The sequence below is a fragment of the Hydra viridissima genome, unplaced genomic scaffold (genome assembly GCF_058129835.1).
Source record: "Hydra viridissima isolate aposymbiotic clone 2 unplaced genomic scaffold, HvirCarnegie_v1 scaffold_3, whole genome shotgun sequence".
Taxonomy (NCBI): Eukaryota; Metazoa; Cnidaria; class Hydrozoa; order Anthoathecata; family Hydridae; genus Hydra; species Hydra viridissima.
In genome coordinates this window covers 6,954,394-6,974,711 of record NW_028324302.1, presented here as the reverse complement: position 1 = coordinate 6,974,711, position 20,318 = coordinate 6,954,394, and the positions used below count along the sequence as shown (strand labels likewise).

The window sequence follows — 20,318 nt, the reverse complement described above, 5'->3', positions numbered from 1 at the left end:
ATTTTAGTTAGTAATAATAACTTTTAAAATACGCATTACTTTATGAATTTTTTTCTATATAATTTGCTTAAACAAATTATTTAAAGCGTAAGTTATTATTTCTTTAAAAATAAAAGCTAAAACTTTTAATAATTTTACTTTTAGAAAAAATCAAAAATTTTCTCCCAACGTTTAAACTTGGAGATAGAACAAAATAATTATAACCTCGCGAAATGTAGAAAACTCTCCAAAACTTAGGTAAATCTTAAAAATGGTGGGGGATAGGAGATTTTATTTCACGTAAGGTAGGCCAATCAGAAATTATTTTTCAGTGAAAGATGTTTTAATCTGTTAAGTTTTAACAGAAAACTAATGCCAAAACACAGACCATTCAAGCTCATATGCGGTATAAAAACAAAACACTAGACTAATTAGATAGCAAGAATGTGACTTATTGCTTAAATTAACTTCCAAGAATTTCACTCAAATGAAGGCTAAATACGTGATGCAGAATCAAAGCTGGGAAAGAGCACAGTTAATTTTTTTTTTGTTTTGTTTTTTTTTTTTTACAGATTTGCCATAAATGTAAAACAAACTTAATTTTACAAAACGAGGATGGTATGTAACAAGCGTGTGGGTTTCACAGTTTTTAACACATTTGCAAATTAAAAATTTGTATCTTAATGTAGAGAAAAATACGATACCGTGGAAGATACAGTGTGAATATTTACATTAGTTGACTTATTGTTATAGTAGATGAAGTTTTTGTTACATTATAAAATCAAGACTTTCATTTTTTTTTTTGTACGTGAAAAGAAATAGTATATTTTTTGACATCGAATGCAATCAAAGATAAAAAAAAAATAGATTTTCTCAGAAAGTTTTGATTTCAGTTTTTCTTTTGCAAGCAATTATAAAACCATAAGAAATTACTTGTCATATATTAATAATAAGATGAGCCGAACGTAAAAGATAAATTTTATAAATATGGCATTAAAACTAAACGATATTAAAAATTACACACGCTTATCTAAAAACTACACATTCATATCCTATTGTTATAACTGTTTTAATTACATTGTCGCCGGAAAATCCAAAAAACGATACGAAGGTATGTTTGCCTTTGATTTTGTGACAAAAATTAACATTTGATCAAAAATAAAAGAGGGCACATAAATTTTGCTGAAAAAAATTGGAGAGAAGAGAAATATGCCTCCTCTGCTTCCTCAGTTTCGACGGCCCTTTATTATTCATCTAATTGACATAGACTTGCAAAAAATGATAAAAACTAATCCAAAAGTAAAAATTAGAAGCTCGGAATATAAAATATAAAATGTGTTAAGAATGTATAGAAAAGCCCATGTCAGCATAATAAAATTTAAATAAAAGTTACTATAAAAAAAAACAACAAAAAAACAAAAAAGCAAAAAATATTTAAAAGTAAAATTTTTATATGTTTAAGTTTAAAAATGTTTTCAAGATTTCCCAATTAAAACTGCAACAGCAATAGCAACTGCAGCAACAAAAGCATACAAGGCAACCATAAAAAACATAGACACGTGTTTATTCTACAAAAATAAAAGAAAACATTAGCAGATTGCTGCAAAAGCAAATAAATAACTCTATGTATCTAGTTTTTTAAACATTAAGAGCAAAAAAAAAAAAAAAAGAATAAACCTATCGGAAAAGTAAAAATATTTTAATGTGAAAATGAACAACAAAAAGGCAGTCTTACCGTTTTATTTTCTTTGGCTTCAGTGCTCATGTCGAACTGCGTAGATGAATAAGTAACTGAAAATAAATGTATTCAATTTTTATTAGTTAAATATTTTTCAAGGTGGTTTCAAATTTGCATTTAAATTCTATTACTTTCAGAGAAAAAATTCTATTACTTTCATCTCATTTTTACTTTCAGAGAAAAAATTTGCAATGAGTGAGAAAAAAACTTACTATGAAGTTTTGATTCATTTGAATTTGAATTTTTTATCAGAATAAGGTCGAGTAAAACAAACAAAGCAAATACAACGATGATGAAAACAACAACAGCAACGTAATTGATATTAAGTAGTTTTAAACCAAATATAATTGCAATATCTAAAGTAAAATAAAAAGTGGTACATTCTAATGTAAGGTGTTTATAAAGTAATAATAGTTTTTTTCTTATGCATCAAAATGCATCACTGTTCGATGTTACCTGCAACAAACCATGCTACCACTCCAATGATGCAATGTACCCAATTGAAAATAAAACGACTAAATTAAAAAAAAAAGTTAACAAAACAAAGCTTTTATCATAGCTGAAGAGCATTGATCAACATGCAAAATCTTTAAAGGATATTTACTTTTCATGGTCAGGAGCACAGCGAAGCAAAGCAATACATGGCTGTGAAAGGAAACAAAGATATTTATTAGATTCTTTTTTTTTTTTTTTTTGTTTATTCTGTTTCTTGCTCCTAAAACTAGCAAGTAAAGTATTGAAACTTTAATAGAAAAATTGTGTCCGCAACCTTTGCAAGTTTTGCAAAACCTCATTTTAAAACTAAGCATTTTTATTTACCTCCAACGCTGAGGTTTTACGTCTTATTAGTACATTGAACTTATGAGGTTTGCAAAAAAAAAAACATCATCAAAAATAGATTACAAATAAGCTTCTTTTGTATGCAATGTAAATATAACTTGCCTGTATTAACCCTAAGATAATAGCTATCAATCCTAATATATGATGAGCACCAGCATTCTGAATACAATAAAGAAAAATGCAATAAATAAAAAACAGTTCTTGAGTAAACCATTCACCAAAAAAATTTAAAAGGTTTAAAATGCTTAATGACAAAGTATTAAAGTTAAATATATTAATAATAATTAGTCAAAAAAATAATTAAAACAATTGTTTTAAAAGTATAAGTAATATTATATATTTAAATTTCTTACCGCAGACCATATTCCTTTTAAATCAACCAAAATCAATATTAAACCAATTACAAAGCAAATCACAGCTGATGACATAAAAAACTGGTGCATCTATATTGTACGAATATTTGATTTTTATTTGTAACTTCTATGTCTTATAGGAACATTTTATCTGTATTTGAGTATTCAGTTGTCGGAATATCACTCTTATTTTTTATAACATTTTAGACTGAAATAACACTGAAAAAAAGTGATTGGCAAACACAAATATATCAATGAAAAACAGACTCCAACACCAAGAAACACATACTTACTCGGAACCAAGCATCTTTACCAACAATCTTTGTTTTTAAATGTGGTTTCATATAACGACTCATAAATATCCCACAAGTTGCAAACAGTAGCCATGCTAACGTCATTAAAATCCCTAAAATGAAGATCCATTAGTTTATTGAAATCAAAGAAAAAACCATTTATACATTATACCACCCACTCACACATAATATTACCGATCTCTGAATACATGATATTAACAAAAAAATACATTAACATATCTAATCAGCTAAACAAATAAGAGAGAAAATAATGACAAATTCAAACCATGTCCTTTTCTTAAATTATTTGGAGAAGAACCTGATGAAAACCTTTGAATTGCCATAAGATCTACACTCACAGTTGACTTTAAGTAATTATTTGGTCCATGGTATGATGGTTTTCCATCTTAAAACAAGTGAAGTATAAAAATAATAAAATCCAAATACTCAAATGTAATAGTAACAATTCAATCTGAAGAAAAACTAATAGGAAAATTAATAATAAAGAAAAAGCAGGGAAAAAATCTTGTATAGGTTCAGTGTTTATTAATTTTGTTTTAGAAAATAGGTTTTAAAGTTTGAAGTCCTGCTCTGGTTTTTTGCATGAAAAAGAGTGTTTATTATAAACAAATGATGACACATTTCCTTCCATCTATTGCCCTTTACAAGGTACAATTTTTTCCCATTTTTCTGGCAGAACAGCAATAGATCTTGGCTAAAAAATCTTCTTTAGATACAATCCATTCATCAAACCATTTTTCAATATCTTCATAGGATTGAATATGTTTCTCAGAAAGACCACACCCCATCATTAAAGCATATGATAATCAAAAGAAAGAATATTTGGAATAAATAGTTGTTGGAAAATTGGGGCAGGGTCATTAGCTCATGCAAATTAATATCAAAATCTGGAATCAAAAAACCTTTTTGTGTAAAAATTAAAATAGTTAAAGGTGATTAATATTTTTAAGTATTTTTAAGCCACTTTGATTTTGTGTATCTTAACTTACAAATTGCCCTTTAAATGTTTCCATAGATTTAATTAAAAATTTTAGGCACTTTATCTGTCATTAATTTGTTGTCATTTAAGTATGATAATTTAATTTTGAAATAAAATAATTAAAAAGTAACAAACCTACACATAATTTATGAATTGCTTATGTTTTAATAATTTTCTAGAATGACACAAATGCTATTGATAAACCCACCTTTTTTTTTAGCTGGTATAAATTTCATATTAACACAAGAACTTTCATTTAGATACGTCAATTCACTCTTTGCTTACAAATCAGGTAGTATTGATATATAAGTGTATTTTTTACAATGTAAAAAATCAAACATTATTGTAATTGAATAATTATTTTTGAAAGGTATAAATATAAAACAAATTCATGAGCAATTCTTAGAAGTGTATAAGAACTCTTCACTAAAATTATAATTAGTATTTTACAGACAAGAATTGTTTTATAGTTTTTATAGTTAAAAATATTTTCATATATAGTGAAAATCTTTTCCTGTGTATTAATAGTAAAAATAAAATATAGAAAAATTACAAATAAATAGTTAACACCATTTATGACTTTCAACTCTATAAATTAAAGAAGTTTTTCTTTATATCATTTAGCTATTAAGAGTTTTAAAAAGGATTGGTAAAAGAAAAGACACTCGGTAGATAAGTATACTATCAGGTATATGTTTCATTCAACCTGAGTATGTAAATACATTGAAGCAAAAAACTTATCTGAACTTTTAATAGCTTCATAATACTGGTTTTTATTTGCTTCATAATACTGGTTTTTATTTGCTTCATAATACTGGTTTTTACAACAACAACAAACTTTTCTTTTTAAATAACAAGCTGTTAGCTTTTTTGAGTTTATTAATGATACTTTTTGATTTACCCTGTTTGATACATAATTTTAAATTTACGCTGTTTGATACATAAAATAAATTTTTCAAACCTATAAATTATTTTTGTTAGAAAGAACAGCAACCATTTAATTTATCTAAATTATTTAATTTCTCTAAAGCATAATTTAAATAAATCAAACTATAAGTGATTTAATTACTATTTAATGAAGATCCAAAAGCAATTGCTAAAAACATGTTGTGACTTGAGTTATCAGCAGATGATGTATATCTAAAAAAGCAAAGAAAAAATACTTAGAGATTCTCTGTATATTTATTGATCAGACATCCAAAAATCATCTAATAGAAATAAGTTTACCTGCAACTAAATGACCCATCACTATAAATAGCTGATGAAACCATTTCAACCCCAGGAACCTATAACATAATTATTAACATAACTTGTATAGTAGACCAATTTTGATAATTTTCTTTCTGGCTCTTAACAGTCTGGCCACATTGACCAAACATGAATAACTGACTTTGAGTTCAAAAATACTCAAATTGAACTATATTTAAGGTCCCCAATGACCTATTGTAGTAGAAAGTACTCAATACAAATCAGTGCAAAAACTTCAAAAAAAAAGCCTAAAAACTCAAGTTGACCTTGTTCACTCTAAAAAATAAGATTATGACAACTGACATAATATGGAAAATTGTAAAAGTATGATAATTTCAATAGAATACTGTTACATTATAGATAATTATACCAGATTACTAAGATTAATAGTTAAAATGTAATTGTGTTAAAAATGTAAAAAGAAATTAAAAAAAGCTAGGGTCTAAAATTATAGACTAAAAATTCACTTTTACAACTTGTAATTCAATTAACACTCACAGCAAAATGTTTTAATTTTTAAGCTAAATTTTAGAAAAATCATCCTGTAAAGTTAACACCATAGCAACAGAAACTTCAAAAAAAAAAAAAAAAAAAAAGTAAGAAAATAGAATGTTGAAATTATTTTTTTTTAATGCTAAACATGCTTACAAATCAAATGCAAAAACATGTAAAAACAGGTAAAAACAAGTAAATAAATTATGCTTTTTTTCCAAATATTTTTAACAAACCTTTTGTATCCATTGAGGAGAAGTATTTATAGTTATCGATGTTGCATCTAAATTCCCAAACAGCACTGTAGAAGAACTTACTAGGCAATATTGCCCTTGTAAATTCACCTATAAATCAATGACTACATTGTGAAAAATAGTTAATAAAAAAATAACTGTGAAAATTGCATTGTGAAAAAACATTCAATTACCAGATTGTAACTACGAAGCAACGAACTATTTAAAAAACACTAAAAGTCAGCTTATTTTCCCTTGTTTACTTTTTCAATTATTCAAATTTATTCACTCTACAGTATCTTTTAACATACATCACAAAAAATGGCCACCTTCTCTTTAAATGAGTCTCATTTGTTTTTTTTAAAACAACACCAAATATCTTCAGATTATTATTTTAGGTCACATTTATAAAGATCATTATATGAATATTAATGACATTACTTGTCAAGTTAAATAACATGAGAAAAATAATGCTTGATGTATTTTGAATGCCACCTGAATTTACTCTGAAACTAGTAGTAAATTTGAAGCAATTGTAAATCAAAATAAGAACATTAGTAAAGACAAAAGATCTTTTTAAAAATTAAATTGTCTTCCCACAATAAGCTTAGTTATTCTTACTATATATACATACAAATATATGAGAGATGATAAAATGGGTACTTGCCATGAAATTAGAATTAGAATTGTCAGGTTTTTGAGCAAATGCAACCCATTTGTTTGAAGCAGTAGACCAAAGTTCTTTAACATATTTATTGATACCCTTGTCATAGAAAAATGTTGCAATCATAACACATTTTGAACTGCAATCATTTGGATAACGAAAGCAGTTGAAATCATTATCACACTTTGATAGATCTGGCAACTAAGAATTAAAGGGTTAAATGACATTGAATGTAAAATTACTAATAAAAAATCATGATCATAATCAAAGAGGAATTTGAAAAAAGATTGTTTAGTCAAAACTACCAATGTAAACAATCAAGCAAAAAAAACCTAGAATAAAAAATTAAAAAAAAATCTTTCACCTTGTTTGTTTCTACTCCAACAATAGAAGTTGTTTCCACTCTAACAGTTGGAGTTGTTCCTGGCATAAAATCATTTGCCAATGTTAAAAAATCTACAGGCTCACTTGATCTTCGATACAAGTTTCCATGATAAGCTGGATAGTTACCTAATTTAAAACAGTAAAAATGCAATTTTTTGAATTACATAAACATTTTGCTGCAAAATACAAAGAAAATATTTCAACATATCTGCACTTTTTTTATGAAGCAAAAAACAGCTTCCGCTTAAGATAAAGCCCCCTAGCAACATGAGTCTGGAAACTCAGCAGATGTATGTTCATAAAACCATGCCATAACCAAGAAAACATTACCTTAAGATGAGCTTTAAACAACATTAGCTAATATCAACAACTTTTCAATATCAAAAAAAAAAAGAAAAAGAGAATTTTACTCAACTTTGTTTCTTAAGAAAGAAAGATATTACAAGAGTTTAACATACCATTTAAATCTGATCCAAATGCAATTGCAGCATAAAGTGTACTATTGAGTTTGTAAAAATTAGTATTGTTGAGAGAAGTTGGTCTTTCAAATCTAAATGTTGAAAATAAAATAAATTTAATATTTTGAAATTCTAAATAAAATTCTAAATATCACACAAATATTTGATACATAAATGAAATAAAACAGAAATAAGAAACTAGGTTATTTTTCAAAATTAATTTATAAATGTAATTATCAATTCAATACAGTAAATTTATTTAATGCATTAATCTTTTTGTATTTTCAAAAATCTTTCACAATTGATTCTATTCATAACACCTAATGTATGTGATGCAAAAGACTCCATTCCAGATTTGAAATGAATCAATAGCTAGTGCACTTTTATTAGTAGTCTGAAGAAACACTTAACCAGTTAAGTAAAATCTAGTTTTAACTTACAACATTTATTTCCTTTTTTTAGGCACCATAACAATTTCTGAATAATAATTTGGTTAAATTTTATGTTCACCATTATGAAGATTTTGTATGAGATGCTTAAAATTAGTTTATTTGAAGAAAAAAAGAGCTGTGTTCAACTTACAGCCATAACTATCATTAGCTTCTTTTATTCAACAAAAATATTCAATGACAATATTGAAAGTGAATATTGAAAGTGAATATTGAAAGTGAATATTGAAAGTGAATATTGAAAGTGAATAAGGTTGTATCTCTGTAACCTCAATGGTGGTTCATATTTTTTATGCTAAAAATTAAATGCTGCGTAAAAAAAAAAAAAGTTTACAACATGGTATATTGACACTTTTTTTGCGGAAACTGTTTTTGGGGGATTTACTTTCAGGTTCATGTTAATCTTTTTTGAAAGAGAAAAACTATTTTTTGTCAAACTTTTGTCAACAAAAAAATTTGCTGCATAAAACAACAACTTTAAGCAAAAGCTATAGAACTAAATATACTAAGGAACATCATGATCTCTGACAAGAAGATTTTTTTGCTTAAATTTAATTCTTTACTTTAAGTTTAATTTGCTGAACTGTAAATTACTTGCCTTTTTTAAGTCAAGCAATATAAAGTTTGATATAACAATTTTATTAAATCTCTTCTTTCAAACTAACTTGAAAGTCAAAGATGATGTGAAATTTCTTTAATGGGCACAAAAATAAAATTTATAATCTTAATCCAGCGAAATGTAATGTAAGACTAATGATGAAATTCTAGTCATAGGATAACTTATTATTACCAGTACAATAGGTACCCTGCTACCTGACATATTGTATATTTTATATCAAGGCTAACACAACAATACTGCACTCCTTTAGGAAATTATCTTTTAGTTGTATTTAAACTAAATATTTTGGTATTAGTAATAAATTAGTGTTTTATCTCATACCTGCAAAAAAATGATCCATCAGCCATAGTTCCTGATTCCAGTAACAATACTTCATTACCCTTGTACATAATTATAAAATCCAATTTATGACCAAGATATACAATGTTATAAACTTTATAAACTACTTGAATTATTTGTCATAACAATTAGAAAAATTTTATATTAAATACAACTAATTAAAATAGCCCAAAATCTATAGTGCATTTTTAGTTATTACAATTGGTTGTAGCTCAGTTATTGCAGCTTCTAGCTGAGCTGGTCTAATAATACAACAAATCATAATGTAAAAATATTAAATTGTAAAAATATAATTTTAAAAATTTTATTGCATGAAAAAAATCATAACAAAATAAGACACCTTTACTACAAACTCAGGGTTTCCATTAGATTTTAATGAGTTTCCATTAAAATAACCAAAAATAATAGTGCCAGATTGACGCACACAGTACTGGCCTCGGAGGTTGACCTAGAAATGTTCAGGGAAAATTGACAATTTACGCTTAGCAACATTTAGATTTTAAAAAACACAATAGTTCTTTTAAAAATATTCTATTTTTAGAAACAGAAAACTTAAAGTAATTTAGTTTAGTTGAAGTCTTGTGTTTTCTAATATAGGATCATAAAAGATTTAAAAGATTACCAATTAAACATAGCAAATAGAATAAAAAAACAACCTTACCATAAAACTTTCAGAACTAGGTGGTTTTTGTCCAAAAGCAACCCAGTTAAGCTTTCCCCACAATACAATGACAACTTTATCACGAGCTTTATCATATTGATATGTAGCTACAGCATTACATTGAGAAATATTGCACCCTTCTGAATCACAAAAGCATACAATATTACTTTTTCCACATATTGATAAATCCAACTAAATAAAAATGAAGTATACATTTAAAATTTAATTTATAAATCATATTTCACAAATTATATACAAATTTAGAACTAACAAATTTAAGTAAAAATTAAATACATTATCAAATCTTTTATAATATTAAATCATCATAAAATATAAATAAAGAAATGTTTAAGTTTTAAAAAGTTTTAATTTAAACTATATTAATTATTTGAACATTATATATTATAAACTAGACATTTGCTAAATTGATTAACTTCATAAAACAAAAAGTAGATATATGGAAGAAAATTCTTTTTTGACATTCCTTTTTATTAAAGGAAATTTAATATAAAAAATTATTAATAGAGTGTTTTAACACTCAAATTTTAAAAAATTCAATAGGTAAAGTTAATCAATTTGGCTGGTGAATGGTTCATATTGCAAAAAGCATTTTAACAAACCAATCATCATGATGATCACCTTTTCCATCATCACTGCTAATCATCAAGGTAAAGATATTTAATGTTTAGTTACTCATCATCGAATATTAGATCTTTTTTTTTTTTTATTGATTATTAGATTATATTTTGTGCTAAGTTTGTATTTTTCTGTTTGGCTTAGTTTTTTACTTAATTATTTCAGCATATAACAGAATTCTAGTGAGGGACGCTGTAAAAGAAAGAGCTATATGATGTAGCTACATATCAAAAACATACTGCTAATATTTGAATATCATTTTTTACCTAAAAAAATATATACTTTTTTACCTTGTTACTTGTACTTCCTGTGGTTGCAATGACAGTGGTTGTTGTTGGAATAGCAGTACTGTTTGTAGTGTTTTTATCAGAAGTATATAAAGATGTTAAAAAATTTATAGTCTGATCAGAGTATCTGTAAGAGTTCCCATGATAGAGAGGATTATTACCTAAAAAGTAAATTCAACTTTGATTAAGAGCTCAAATCATTATTTATGATAACAAATGACAAATTGTTCTTATTTTCAACTATTATTGCTATTGAATTTTTACATAAAATACAAAGATTCATGGCAAGAAAAGTCCAAACTCAATACATCTCTTCATACTTTATTTTTCTTAACTAAAAAGTTTGTTAAGCTATTACTCACCTTTATCTATATTTGAGCCAAATGCAATTGCAGCATAGAATGGTTTATTGAGGTCATAAAAATTGCTATTGCTGATTGTTGTTGACCTTTCAAATCTAAATTCAAAAATTTAAAAATTAAAGACATAACAAAACAAGTCAAGAAAAAGAATCACAGTATTATATTTCATTAATAATAAAGTTTCTGTGAATACAAAAAAAAGATTAAATGCTATTATTTTTTAAACTATCTTTAGATGTTCCTAATTTTCAATATGTCCTTTTAATTAAATTTCACAAAATAACGCAAAGCATAGCAAAATGAAGTTAATTTCTTATAAAATTTTTTAGTTAACTTCATTATGTTGTTCTTGTTAAGTTTTGTAAAAATTAGCATAAAAACTTAATTTTATATTTAGATTATAAAGTAAAAACAAAGTAAAATTTCTTTGCCAATATAACAATTTTTCTTTTTTATTTTTCAGATTGGCTAATTCAAAATCTAGAATCTTCATAGTAAGATTTAATTACAAGATTACATGCCATATTATATTTCATAAATATTCAAAATCAAGCCAAAAGATTTATAGGTTTACATTTGAAACTAAACTTTATCCTATAAACATGATGCTTTTATCACATACCTACAGAAAAAAGATCCATCAGCCATTACTTTTGATTCCAATAAAGTTATGTTGTTTCCCTAAATACAAGTTTAGCATGCTTTTTAAAGTGTGTGCATATCTTATTCTAGATAAATATTTAAAGTTTAGTGAGTATTGGTTTAATTAAAATATGGAACTTAATAATTCTTTTAAGAAAATCTGATATAAAAGATTTTAAAGTCAAACTATACCTTTGCTACCCATTGTGGGCTGCTATTGTATTGAAGTGAATTTCCATTAAAGTTTCCAAGCAAAATTGTCCCAGATCGTACACAATATTGACCTCGGATGTTAACCTTATATAAAATTACTCTAATAAGTAAATAACTAGACAAAAACCTGTAAATAAAGTTCAGACAGCTTCTCATTCTTAAAATACTTTCATAGAAAGAACTATGATATCCTGATTTTATAATGGTAACTGATTCCCTAAAAAAGATTTTGTGTTTTGTATCTTCATTTACTCTGGAAATGTTTGATATTTCACATGATGGACCACTAAACTTAGTTTCAATTTTTTAACAGTTATAAGTGAACTATGCAACAATTTTGCTACACTTAGATATTAGATATAAACTGAAAAAAGCTATCCAGTAATATTTGTTAAAATTTCTTATCAGTATGATCAACAATTAAGATTTTGAATAAAGAAAATCTACTTAGATTATATGATGAGAAAATATTTTAGTAAATTTTAATGTTACTTTTTCTATGAATTTTAATTATTTAATAAACACAAGAACAAATTGGTTCCTATTTTACCCTAAACTTGATTTCCCTTGTTTTGAGTAATATTAACAAAAATTCAAAAGAAATTATATAGATATTTTTTTTTAAGGACACAAATGTAAAAATTTGTGAAATTAGTCTTCTGCAGTTTTTTACCTATAGTCTTCAAATAAAATCAGAGCCATTTTGAGTTAATTTGGCTGATATAAAACTGTTTTATCAGTAGCCCTTATGCATAGTTATTATATTTTTAAATATTGTTTCATCTGTTTATTCATGTATTGTTTACTCTCTTTAACCAAGAAAGTAAAAAATCATGCAAGAATGCATTACATTACTTTACCAGTAGCAGACTTGAAAAACTTCTCAGCAAAATAGCTTAAGAAAGGTAAATTAAATATGCATAGAGAAGATCAAATAGCAAATATAGGCAATAAAGTAATAAAAGAATCCTACCATGAAACTTCCAGAGCTTGAAGTTCTCTGCCCAAAAGCAACCCAATTTTGTCTTCCCCATAACACTATAATAACTTTATCATAAGCTTTATTATATTGGTATGTAGCTACTGCATTACATTGATCAATAGCACAATTTTCTGTATCACGGAAACATGCAACATTGTTGTTTCCACAAATTGAAAGATCTAACTAATTACAACAACAAATTTTAAATGTTATAGCTTTACATTACAGAGTTTAACAGATAATTAAATTTGGATATAAATTGTTTCCTTTAATTTACATATAAAATAAATCATCTCAATTTATTAGTACAAAATAAGCTATATTTAAGCAGAAATTTTGATGAAAATAATACTTTTTTGGGGTGATGCTACAGTTAAGCAGTTTAAAATAATTTTATTTTTTTGCTTTTGTACTCTCATTCATTCTTCATTCATTCTCATTAAAGGCATTTTGGAATACTTATTAAAAGCTAATTTGATAAATTTTAATGCAGTTTTTTTAATTGTTTTTTTTTTTTTGTTTTGTTAATTTTAGAAATTTTTGTACTTTTTTTATTTTCTTATTGTTACTAAGTTTGTTTTTTTTCTAAATGAGCATATAGTTAATAATAACATTTAGTAATGTTTAACTAATATATAATTTAAATAAATTAATGTAAAATAATTAAAATTATGTATGTATGTATGTATGTATGTATGTATGTATGTATGTATGTATGTATGTATGTATGTATGTATGTATGTATGTATGTATGTATGTATGTATGTATGTATGTATGTATGTATGTATGTATGTATGTATGTATGTATGTATGTATATATATATATATATATATATATATATATATATATAACAGAATAATTATATATGTAGTAGTAATATTTAATGTAATATAACAAGATATAATAAAATCAAGGCGCATTGAACTATTTTTATTCAGCTAAAAACTCTCAAGTTTTTAGCTGAATTCATTGCATTTTTTGGTAAATCTACATTTAGGCGGCCTAAAATAATTTTATCTTTCCGCAATTTATACTCTCGTTCATGTAAACAAAACATTTTGGAATATTTATTAGGAGCAAAGTAGATAAATTTAACAGCAGTTCTTTTACATTTTTCTTCAAATTTTTGAATTGTGTCCTATTGTTATTATGCTATTTTTATGATATTGTTACTATTTTGTTATTATATACTTTATGTGTAAATTTATTTTCAGTTATTTAAATAGTATTTTTTTATATAGTTATAGAATATAGGTTAATATAATTATTGCTCTTGCTGATGTGTTTTTAAAAGATTTGTGGCTACGAAAATAGCTGTTAGTTGATCAGTTACAGAGTATGCAGACGAGGAAGCGCGCTGCACTATTTTTATTTCACAATCAACTTCTAAAGTTTATTTCTATTTCAAAATCACTCATGCGTGTATACTATTACTTTATTTACTCTACACCGTATTTTTCAAAGCAAAAAACGTTGATTTTAGCCCGCTTCACTGTAGATTTACCCATCTTTCTATTCTATTTAAATGCGTTTCTACTGTCTTCACCGTATTTTTAAGGATAGAAAACAAAAATACTTTAGGGCACTAAACTGTAGCATAGCCAAAAAATTCCTCTAGAAACATGGCTTATCAATGGAATAAAATGAAATGAAAATTGCCATCATCAATAAGGAAACTTGGTTGACAATCAAAGTCAAACTCAATCACATCGCTTTTCTTAAAAAACGGATGAAAAATTATAAAAGCTTTATCAAAACTTACTTGTCCATGTACCAATGATAAAAGAACAGAAATATAAAACGTAAATAGTAGCATTTTTCTTTCAAAAATATTTTAAATGTATTTTGGTTTGGTTAGTTAACGCCTTTGTCTTCAAAAAAATTTTTTTTTTAAACATTTTATTTGAGGTGATCCAGGATGTCATATAATAATTAAAACTTCATCAGATATTTACTCATTGGTCAGTAACAGCTAATTGTACTTACGTCAGAAATTCGAAAAGAAGTAGGTACATTATTTACAATTTTATTTGCGGCACAATTACTTTGCGTAGGCTTTAACTGGAAGAAATAACAACTAATTGATGAGGTCAACCGACCCATTCTAATTTTAGCACCCAATCCTAATTGTTTTATTTCTCTTTAATTTTTGAAAGATAAACAAATTAGATCAAAATTTGCCATTGCTATTTTCCAGTTAAGTAATAATAATAGTAATAAAAAAAAAGCAGTTTAATTAAATTGTGTTTAAGTTTTATGCGCAATCTAGTCATCATCATCCAATATTATCCACCGTAATAGTTGCATTAATATCCCAGTAAGCACACTACGTTGAAACAACGTTGAAGTAACGTTGATCAACGTTGATCAACGTTATTTCAACGTTGTTTCAACGTTTAGTGCTTGCTGGGATTGGTCGCCGTTGTTTCAACCCTTTTACTCGATTTTGTATTCCGGTCGCAAAATTGGTTATGACTGAAAAAACGTTCAGGAACACTTTTAATATTATTCCAACATATTTTGAGATTTTTAGGTTGTTTGACACCGAATGTATGTTGACATGTGCTCTACGATCAATCGGCTTGTTCTTTTTCTGACTATTTCTCAACATGTGACAAAGTTGAAAGGGTTTAAAAATTTTGATTGCTAATTGTTAACTTAATATAGCTATTTAGTATTGTTATGTAATATATATAATTTTTATTGGGGATTTTTTTTAAGGAATTTTATACAACCATGGGTACATTTTTGCATACAGTTTTTAAAAAATTGAGAGCTGTACATTTTTTTTTTTTTTAAATTTAAGTTTAAAAAAAAAACACAAAATTAAAACTTTAAAAAATTACCCTTTTTTAACAAAAGTTAAGATTAAAATATATTCAAAATGTTAAACGAGTTTTTTAGTAAACGGGAAATTAAAAGAGAATTCTCAAAAAGTTAACATCCAATAAACCCATATAACAATACTTACAACATCATTCAAATACCATTAATTAAAAAATATATATACTTATTAACTACGATCGTTTCGCCCACTACCCTCTTCGCACTTTTGAGGACGTCATTCATAACAAATCTATAGAATAAAACCGTGCTAAACGTGTCACACGTAAGATAAAACGCGCTAACTTTTTGTTGCTGTTGTTAATGAAGAAAATTGAGAACTGCACAAATTTTTTTTTTTTTTTTTAAAAAAAAAAAATTTAAGTTAAAAAAAAAAAAATTGAATTTTAAAAAATTAACCAAGCATATACTAATTTCAAAATTAAAAAGTAGCTTTAAGATATGCTCATGTAAAATAGATTATGCCTTTTTATGTCAGTTGGACTCAAAAACGCCCAAATTAAAATATCATGTCTTGAAAAGTTTTTTGTTCTAAAAATGGTACTATTTTTTAATTACGGTGAGTGACATTTTTTAATTATGGTGAGTGACATTTTACGTATAACTGTCAATTTATTTGCTAACGAAATGTCAATTTTTTGATGTTGCAAGTTTAACATCTGATGACGGCATCAACATAAAAATGGCATAACTTGCTTGGAAGTACTTCAAAAAACTTGATGGAAAGAAAATCTCTATTCTTAATAGCTAATTTATCATTTATTGTCTTTTAGTCATTAAAATCCTTTAAAAGTGTAAGAAAAGTCATTAGTCAACAATAAAGTCAACAATAATATATCAGATGAGATACAATTTTTGAATACATTTTTTGACTTTGTATTGTGAGGAGGGAGAGTTAAATTTAAAAAAAACGATCGGAAAAAACGTACACAAGATGAATCTTCATATAAATAAATGATAAAGCGAAAAGAATCTAGTTAAAAACGACAACTGAGAAAAGACGTGCACACAGAGACTTATTCAACCTGCCGTATAAATAAATGATAAAGCGAAAAGAAGAAAAGTTAAAAACAAAGACCGGGAGAAGACTTACACACGATGATTCATCAACCTATCACGAGTGTAAATGATAATACGGAAAGAAAAAAAGTTTAAAACAACTGGGAAAAGATATAAAAACGAAGACTCGTCAACCGGCTATATAAATAAATGATGAATAGGTATCGCAACGGAAAACAACCAAAAACTAAAAAACCTCAAAAAAAGTAGAGCTTTACAGACAGGAGGAAAACGGACAGAAGGAAGACGGAGTTTTAAAGAGAAATAAAAGAGAGTTTTTTATCAATTACTCCCCTTTCTGTTCTTCTTTTTTATTCGTATAAAAAAGAAAAACAGAAAGTGGAGTAATTGATAAAAACAGTACCAAACACTACAAGTAGAGTAAGAGACTATTATTTGCATTTTATAAACGTAATGAATAAAAGAGTACTAACCATTGCACATTAATAGAACGCTTATTGAGTTATATTCTATAATAGAATATACCGAGGACGGTAAGCAAAACATTAACCCTTTAACGATTAACGTTACCCATTCCTGACCAAACAATTCCCTCCCATCAAGCTCGATCCAATACCTCCCTAAATTCTAAACCTTACTACAGCTACAGACTACAAGCAAACTAACAGTTAAACCAACTAACGAACATATAATCATTTAATTCTTAAAAACGCCGCCCTCACAGAATGTAAAATTGTTCAGTTTTGTAACTTGTATTATAAAGTACAGTACTGTGATGAATAATTTTTAATTTGTATTCTATGATAACATGAATTATTACATGAAAAATAAAATGTTTGATTTTGATTTTGTAATTTTTTTAACATTTGAGTTTTGATATTTTAAAAAAATTGGCCTGGTAATTAGCATATGATAAAACCAGTTTAAGCATCCATGGTAATTGACATATGCTAATGTCAATTACAACATGACGTCGTATTGTCTGATGGCTAATTGTGAAACGTTGGATTTTCTTCTATCACACCTTTTGTTGTCACGTTTTTTTATAGTTAGTTTTTTTTTTTTTTGGTTTTTATAACGTGTATGGTTAAATTTTTGCATTAGTCAACTCTTTAACGCAATTTCCATTTTGCCTGATGTAATGCTTCTTGAAATTGGTAATATCGCGTCGTTTGTGTAGATGATGTCATTAATGTAATTGTTATTACAGGTGTTGATGGTTTTGCAGCTTTCGTGGATGGATTGAAAGTTTGCGTAATCTTTATTTATCTTTATGTTGTTTTTATTTGGTGGAAAAATGCTAGGATGTTGAAAACCAGCTATTGCATGTAAACTAGTGAAGGTTTCCCACACTCAAACAATTTTTTAATCAAAGGTGGAAAATTTTCTTTATCCAAGTTTTTGTAATTAGTTACAGTGTACTACTTGCGAATTATTTTTTTCCTTCTCAACATAACAATAGACACCTACGTCTACCGATTGGAAAATATGTGAAGAGTGAGCAAGATGGCATGTTAAAACATATGTTATTATCTCAACAAATCCAAAGTTAATAAATGGTTATGTTAATGACCCATTTAACACGAAAAATAACACATTTTTAGAACTTTTCATTCACGTTGTTGCTTCCGTGAAAAACAAAATATATCATTAGAATTGTATTTTTATTCTGCACAAAATAATATTAAATGCTTTTTCTCTCAAAACTTTACTATTCTCAAGATAAAAACCCAATATAAAAAAATTTAAAAAATTATATGACTGTCTTTGACAAATTATATTTTCTCTTTTTTTTAATTCTTGTTTAAGTATAGAAAATTCTAATTTACTCTATAGCTTATTCTATAGTGTTTGTCATGATTTTAAAGATTGCCAAGAAAAAAAAGTTGACTCAATTTTCAAGATTCAATTTCAAGTTGTTTTATACTAAAAATAATATTCTTATTTGGGGAATAAAAATATTACCTATAATATAAAATCACTTTGGGGAGTAGTAAGATTCTTACAATGTTCTCTAAATTCATCACGAGCGTTGAAAATGGATTTTTTTTTTCTAAAAAAAATGTTGACATTGATGTTCTTCCCGCTCTTTATAAAGTTGAAGTTTAGAGTTTAACCATTTAAACGTCACAATCATCTAACAGCTTGTTTTATTAATTTAAATGTTTTTATTTATTCACTTATTCGAATACTACATACTTGCGCGTACATAAGACTAAATGCACAGAGATTTAACATGATAAATACTCGTTTATTATTTTTCTGATTAGCAATACCCAGTGAAGTAGCAACTAAGAAACACAAAGTAAAAAAAAATTTAAAATATCAAAACTTGGCTGCACATGCATTTAACCGATTATCGTGTAATCAGTCGATTGGTTAATTTTTGGGTGATGGCTTTTGGCGAATAAAAAATAGGGATAATAATAGTAAATTATAAATCCTCTCTATCATTTCAATTTAATTCAGCAAATAAGAATTTTAAATTAAATCAATGGTCTGTATAAAAAAAAAATACCGGAAAACCGTTCAAATATTGGTTTACCATATCGCACCATTATTGGCAAACAATATCGCACCATTATTGGCAGACAATATCGCACCATTATTGGTGAACAATATTGCGTAAATATTGGAATTCCAATATTGCCAAACAATAATGGTGCAACATTGAAATTTGAATGAGCAGATAGTTAAGCCAACCAGAGTCAGACACAACTACTGATAGTTAATGCTGATGATGATCTTGCTACCTCCCCAAGAGCAACTGCCAGAATGTCGCCTGCAGCTGGAACCTCGAAAGCAAAGACACCTGAGAAGGAAAAGATTTTCGAGAAAGACCGAAGGTCTACCAGAGCACAACGAGTTAAGGACATGTTTAATGAATCATTTCTAGATGTGGGCTTAATGAAATCTGAGTTACTCCTTATTAACTGATTGAAGAATTAAAAACTCCTAGAAACTAATATATTTCCGTGTCTTTTTGCAAAAATTAAAACTCATTTAATGATTTCAATAAAGAAACAACTTAAAGTCATTTTTTACTGAGTCAAATTTAAACAGAGCTATTTATTTAAAATTTGACTTCTTTTTCGTATACATAAAATTACATTTTTAAAGTTAAAAAGCCTTTTTCTATAATTATTGGTTATCTGCAAGGATACTGATTTGAGAGATGCATAAAAAATCTTGCAAAATTATTGTACATAACGTAGCAATCCACGACCAATCAAAGAAAAGCCATTCGAACGATTTTTTTCAGTAGGTTTGAAGGCTCTGAGGTTTGTAGAAGATTGTCAACTAGAGCTGTTAGGCCATCAGCTTTTGCAGTAATGCTTCCTGTTTTTTATTAAAAGGGAGCGATAAGTACTTGTTAACAAACTTTTTAAATACATAAAAAATTTCAACATCAACATTTGTGCACTGTCACCTAAAGTTTTTGCAGTGAACATTAAAGCCCTCTTTAGAGAATCACATCTGATTTTTAATTGAATATACAATTTTATACACTACAAAAAATATTGATTGTAAAGGAATTTGGTGGTTTTACGGTAATTTCCATTGAAAGACACCAAAAAAG

General features: G+C 26.6%; 1 protein-coding gene across 1 annotated transcript; it reads right to left on the bottom strand.

Moving 5' to 3' along the window:
• Positions 1-1,412: 1,412 nt before the first annotated feature.
• On the bottom strand, positions 1,413-14,814 carry LOC149890788 (uncharacterized). Its single transcript, XM_090082869.1, has 24 exons — positions 14,637-14,814; positions 12,864-13,055; positions 11,870-11,974; positions 11,658-11,716; positions 11,036-11,130; positions 10,677-10,834; positions 9,751-9,942; positions 9,430-9,537; positions 9,072-9,130; positions 7,683-7,774; positions 7,205-7,350; positions 6,844-7,041; positions 6,180-6,287; positions 5,431-5,489; positions 5,273-5,343; positions 3,490-3,609; positions 3,204-3,316; positions 2,911-3,000; positions 2,660-2,716; positions 2,322-2,362; positions 2,174-2,232; positions 1,930-2,073; positions 1,715-1,770; positions 1,413-1,547 (listed from the first exon to the last, which is right to left on the bottom strand). The coding sequence occupies exons 1-24, from the start codon at positions 14,688-14,690 to the stop codon at positions 1,455-1,457; spliced, it is 2,469 nt and encodes an 822-aa protein (XP_089938995.1). The 5' UTR covers positions 14,691-14,814; the 3' UTR covers positions 1,413-1,454.
• Positions 14,815-20,318: the final 5,504 nt, after the last annotated feature.

What these genes read in the sequence shown, in the direction of transcription:
- LOC149890788 (XM_090082869.1), bottom strand. Translation starts at nt 14,690, where the DNA reads ATGCTACTATTTACGTTTTATATTTCTGTTCTTTTATCATTGGTACAT. An exon ending in ACCCTGAGTTTGTAGTAAAG is followed by an intron (nt 9,131 to 9,429) that starts GTGTCTTATTTT and finishes ATTATGTACAAG; the next exon opens with GGTAATGAAGTATTGTTACT. An exon ending in ATTTGGATCAGATTTAAATG is followed by an intron (nt 7,351 to 7,682) that starts GTATGTTAAACT and finishes GTTTTAAATTAG; the next exon opens with GTAACTATCCAGCTTATCAT.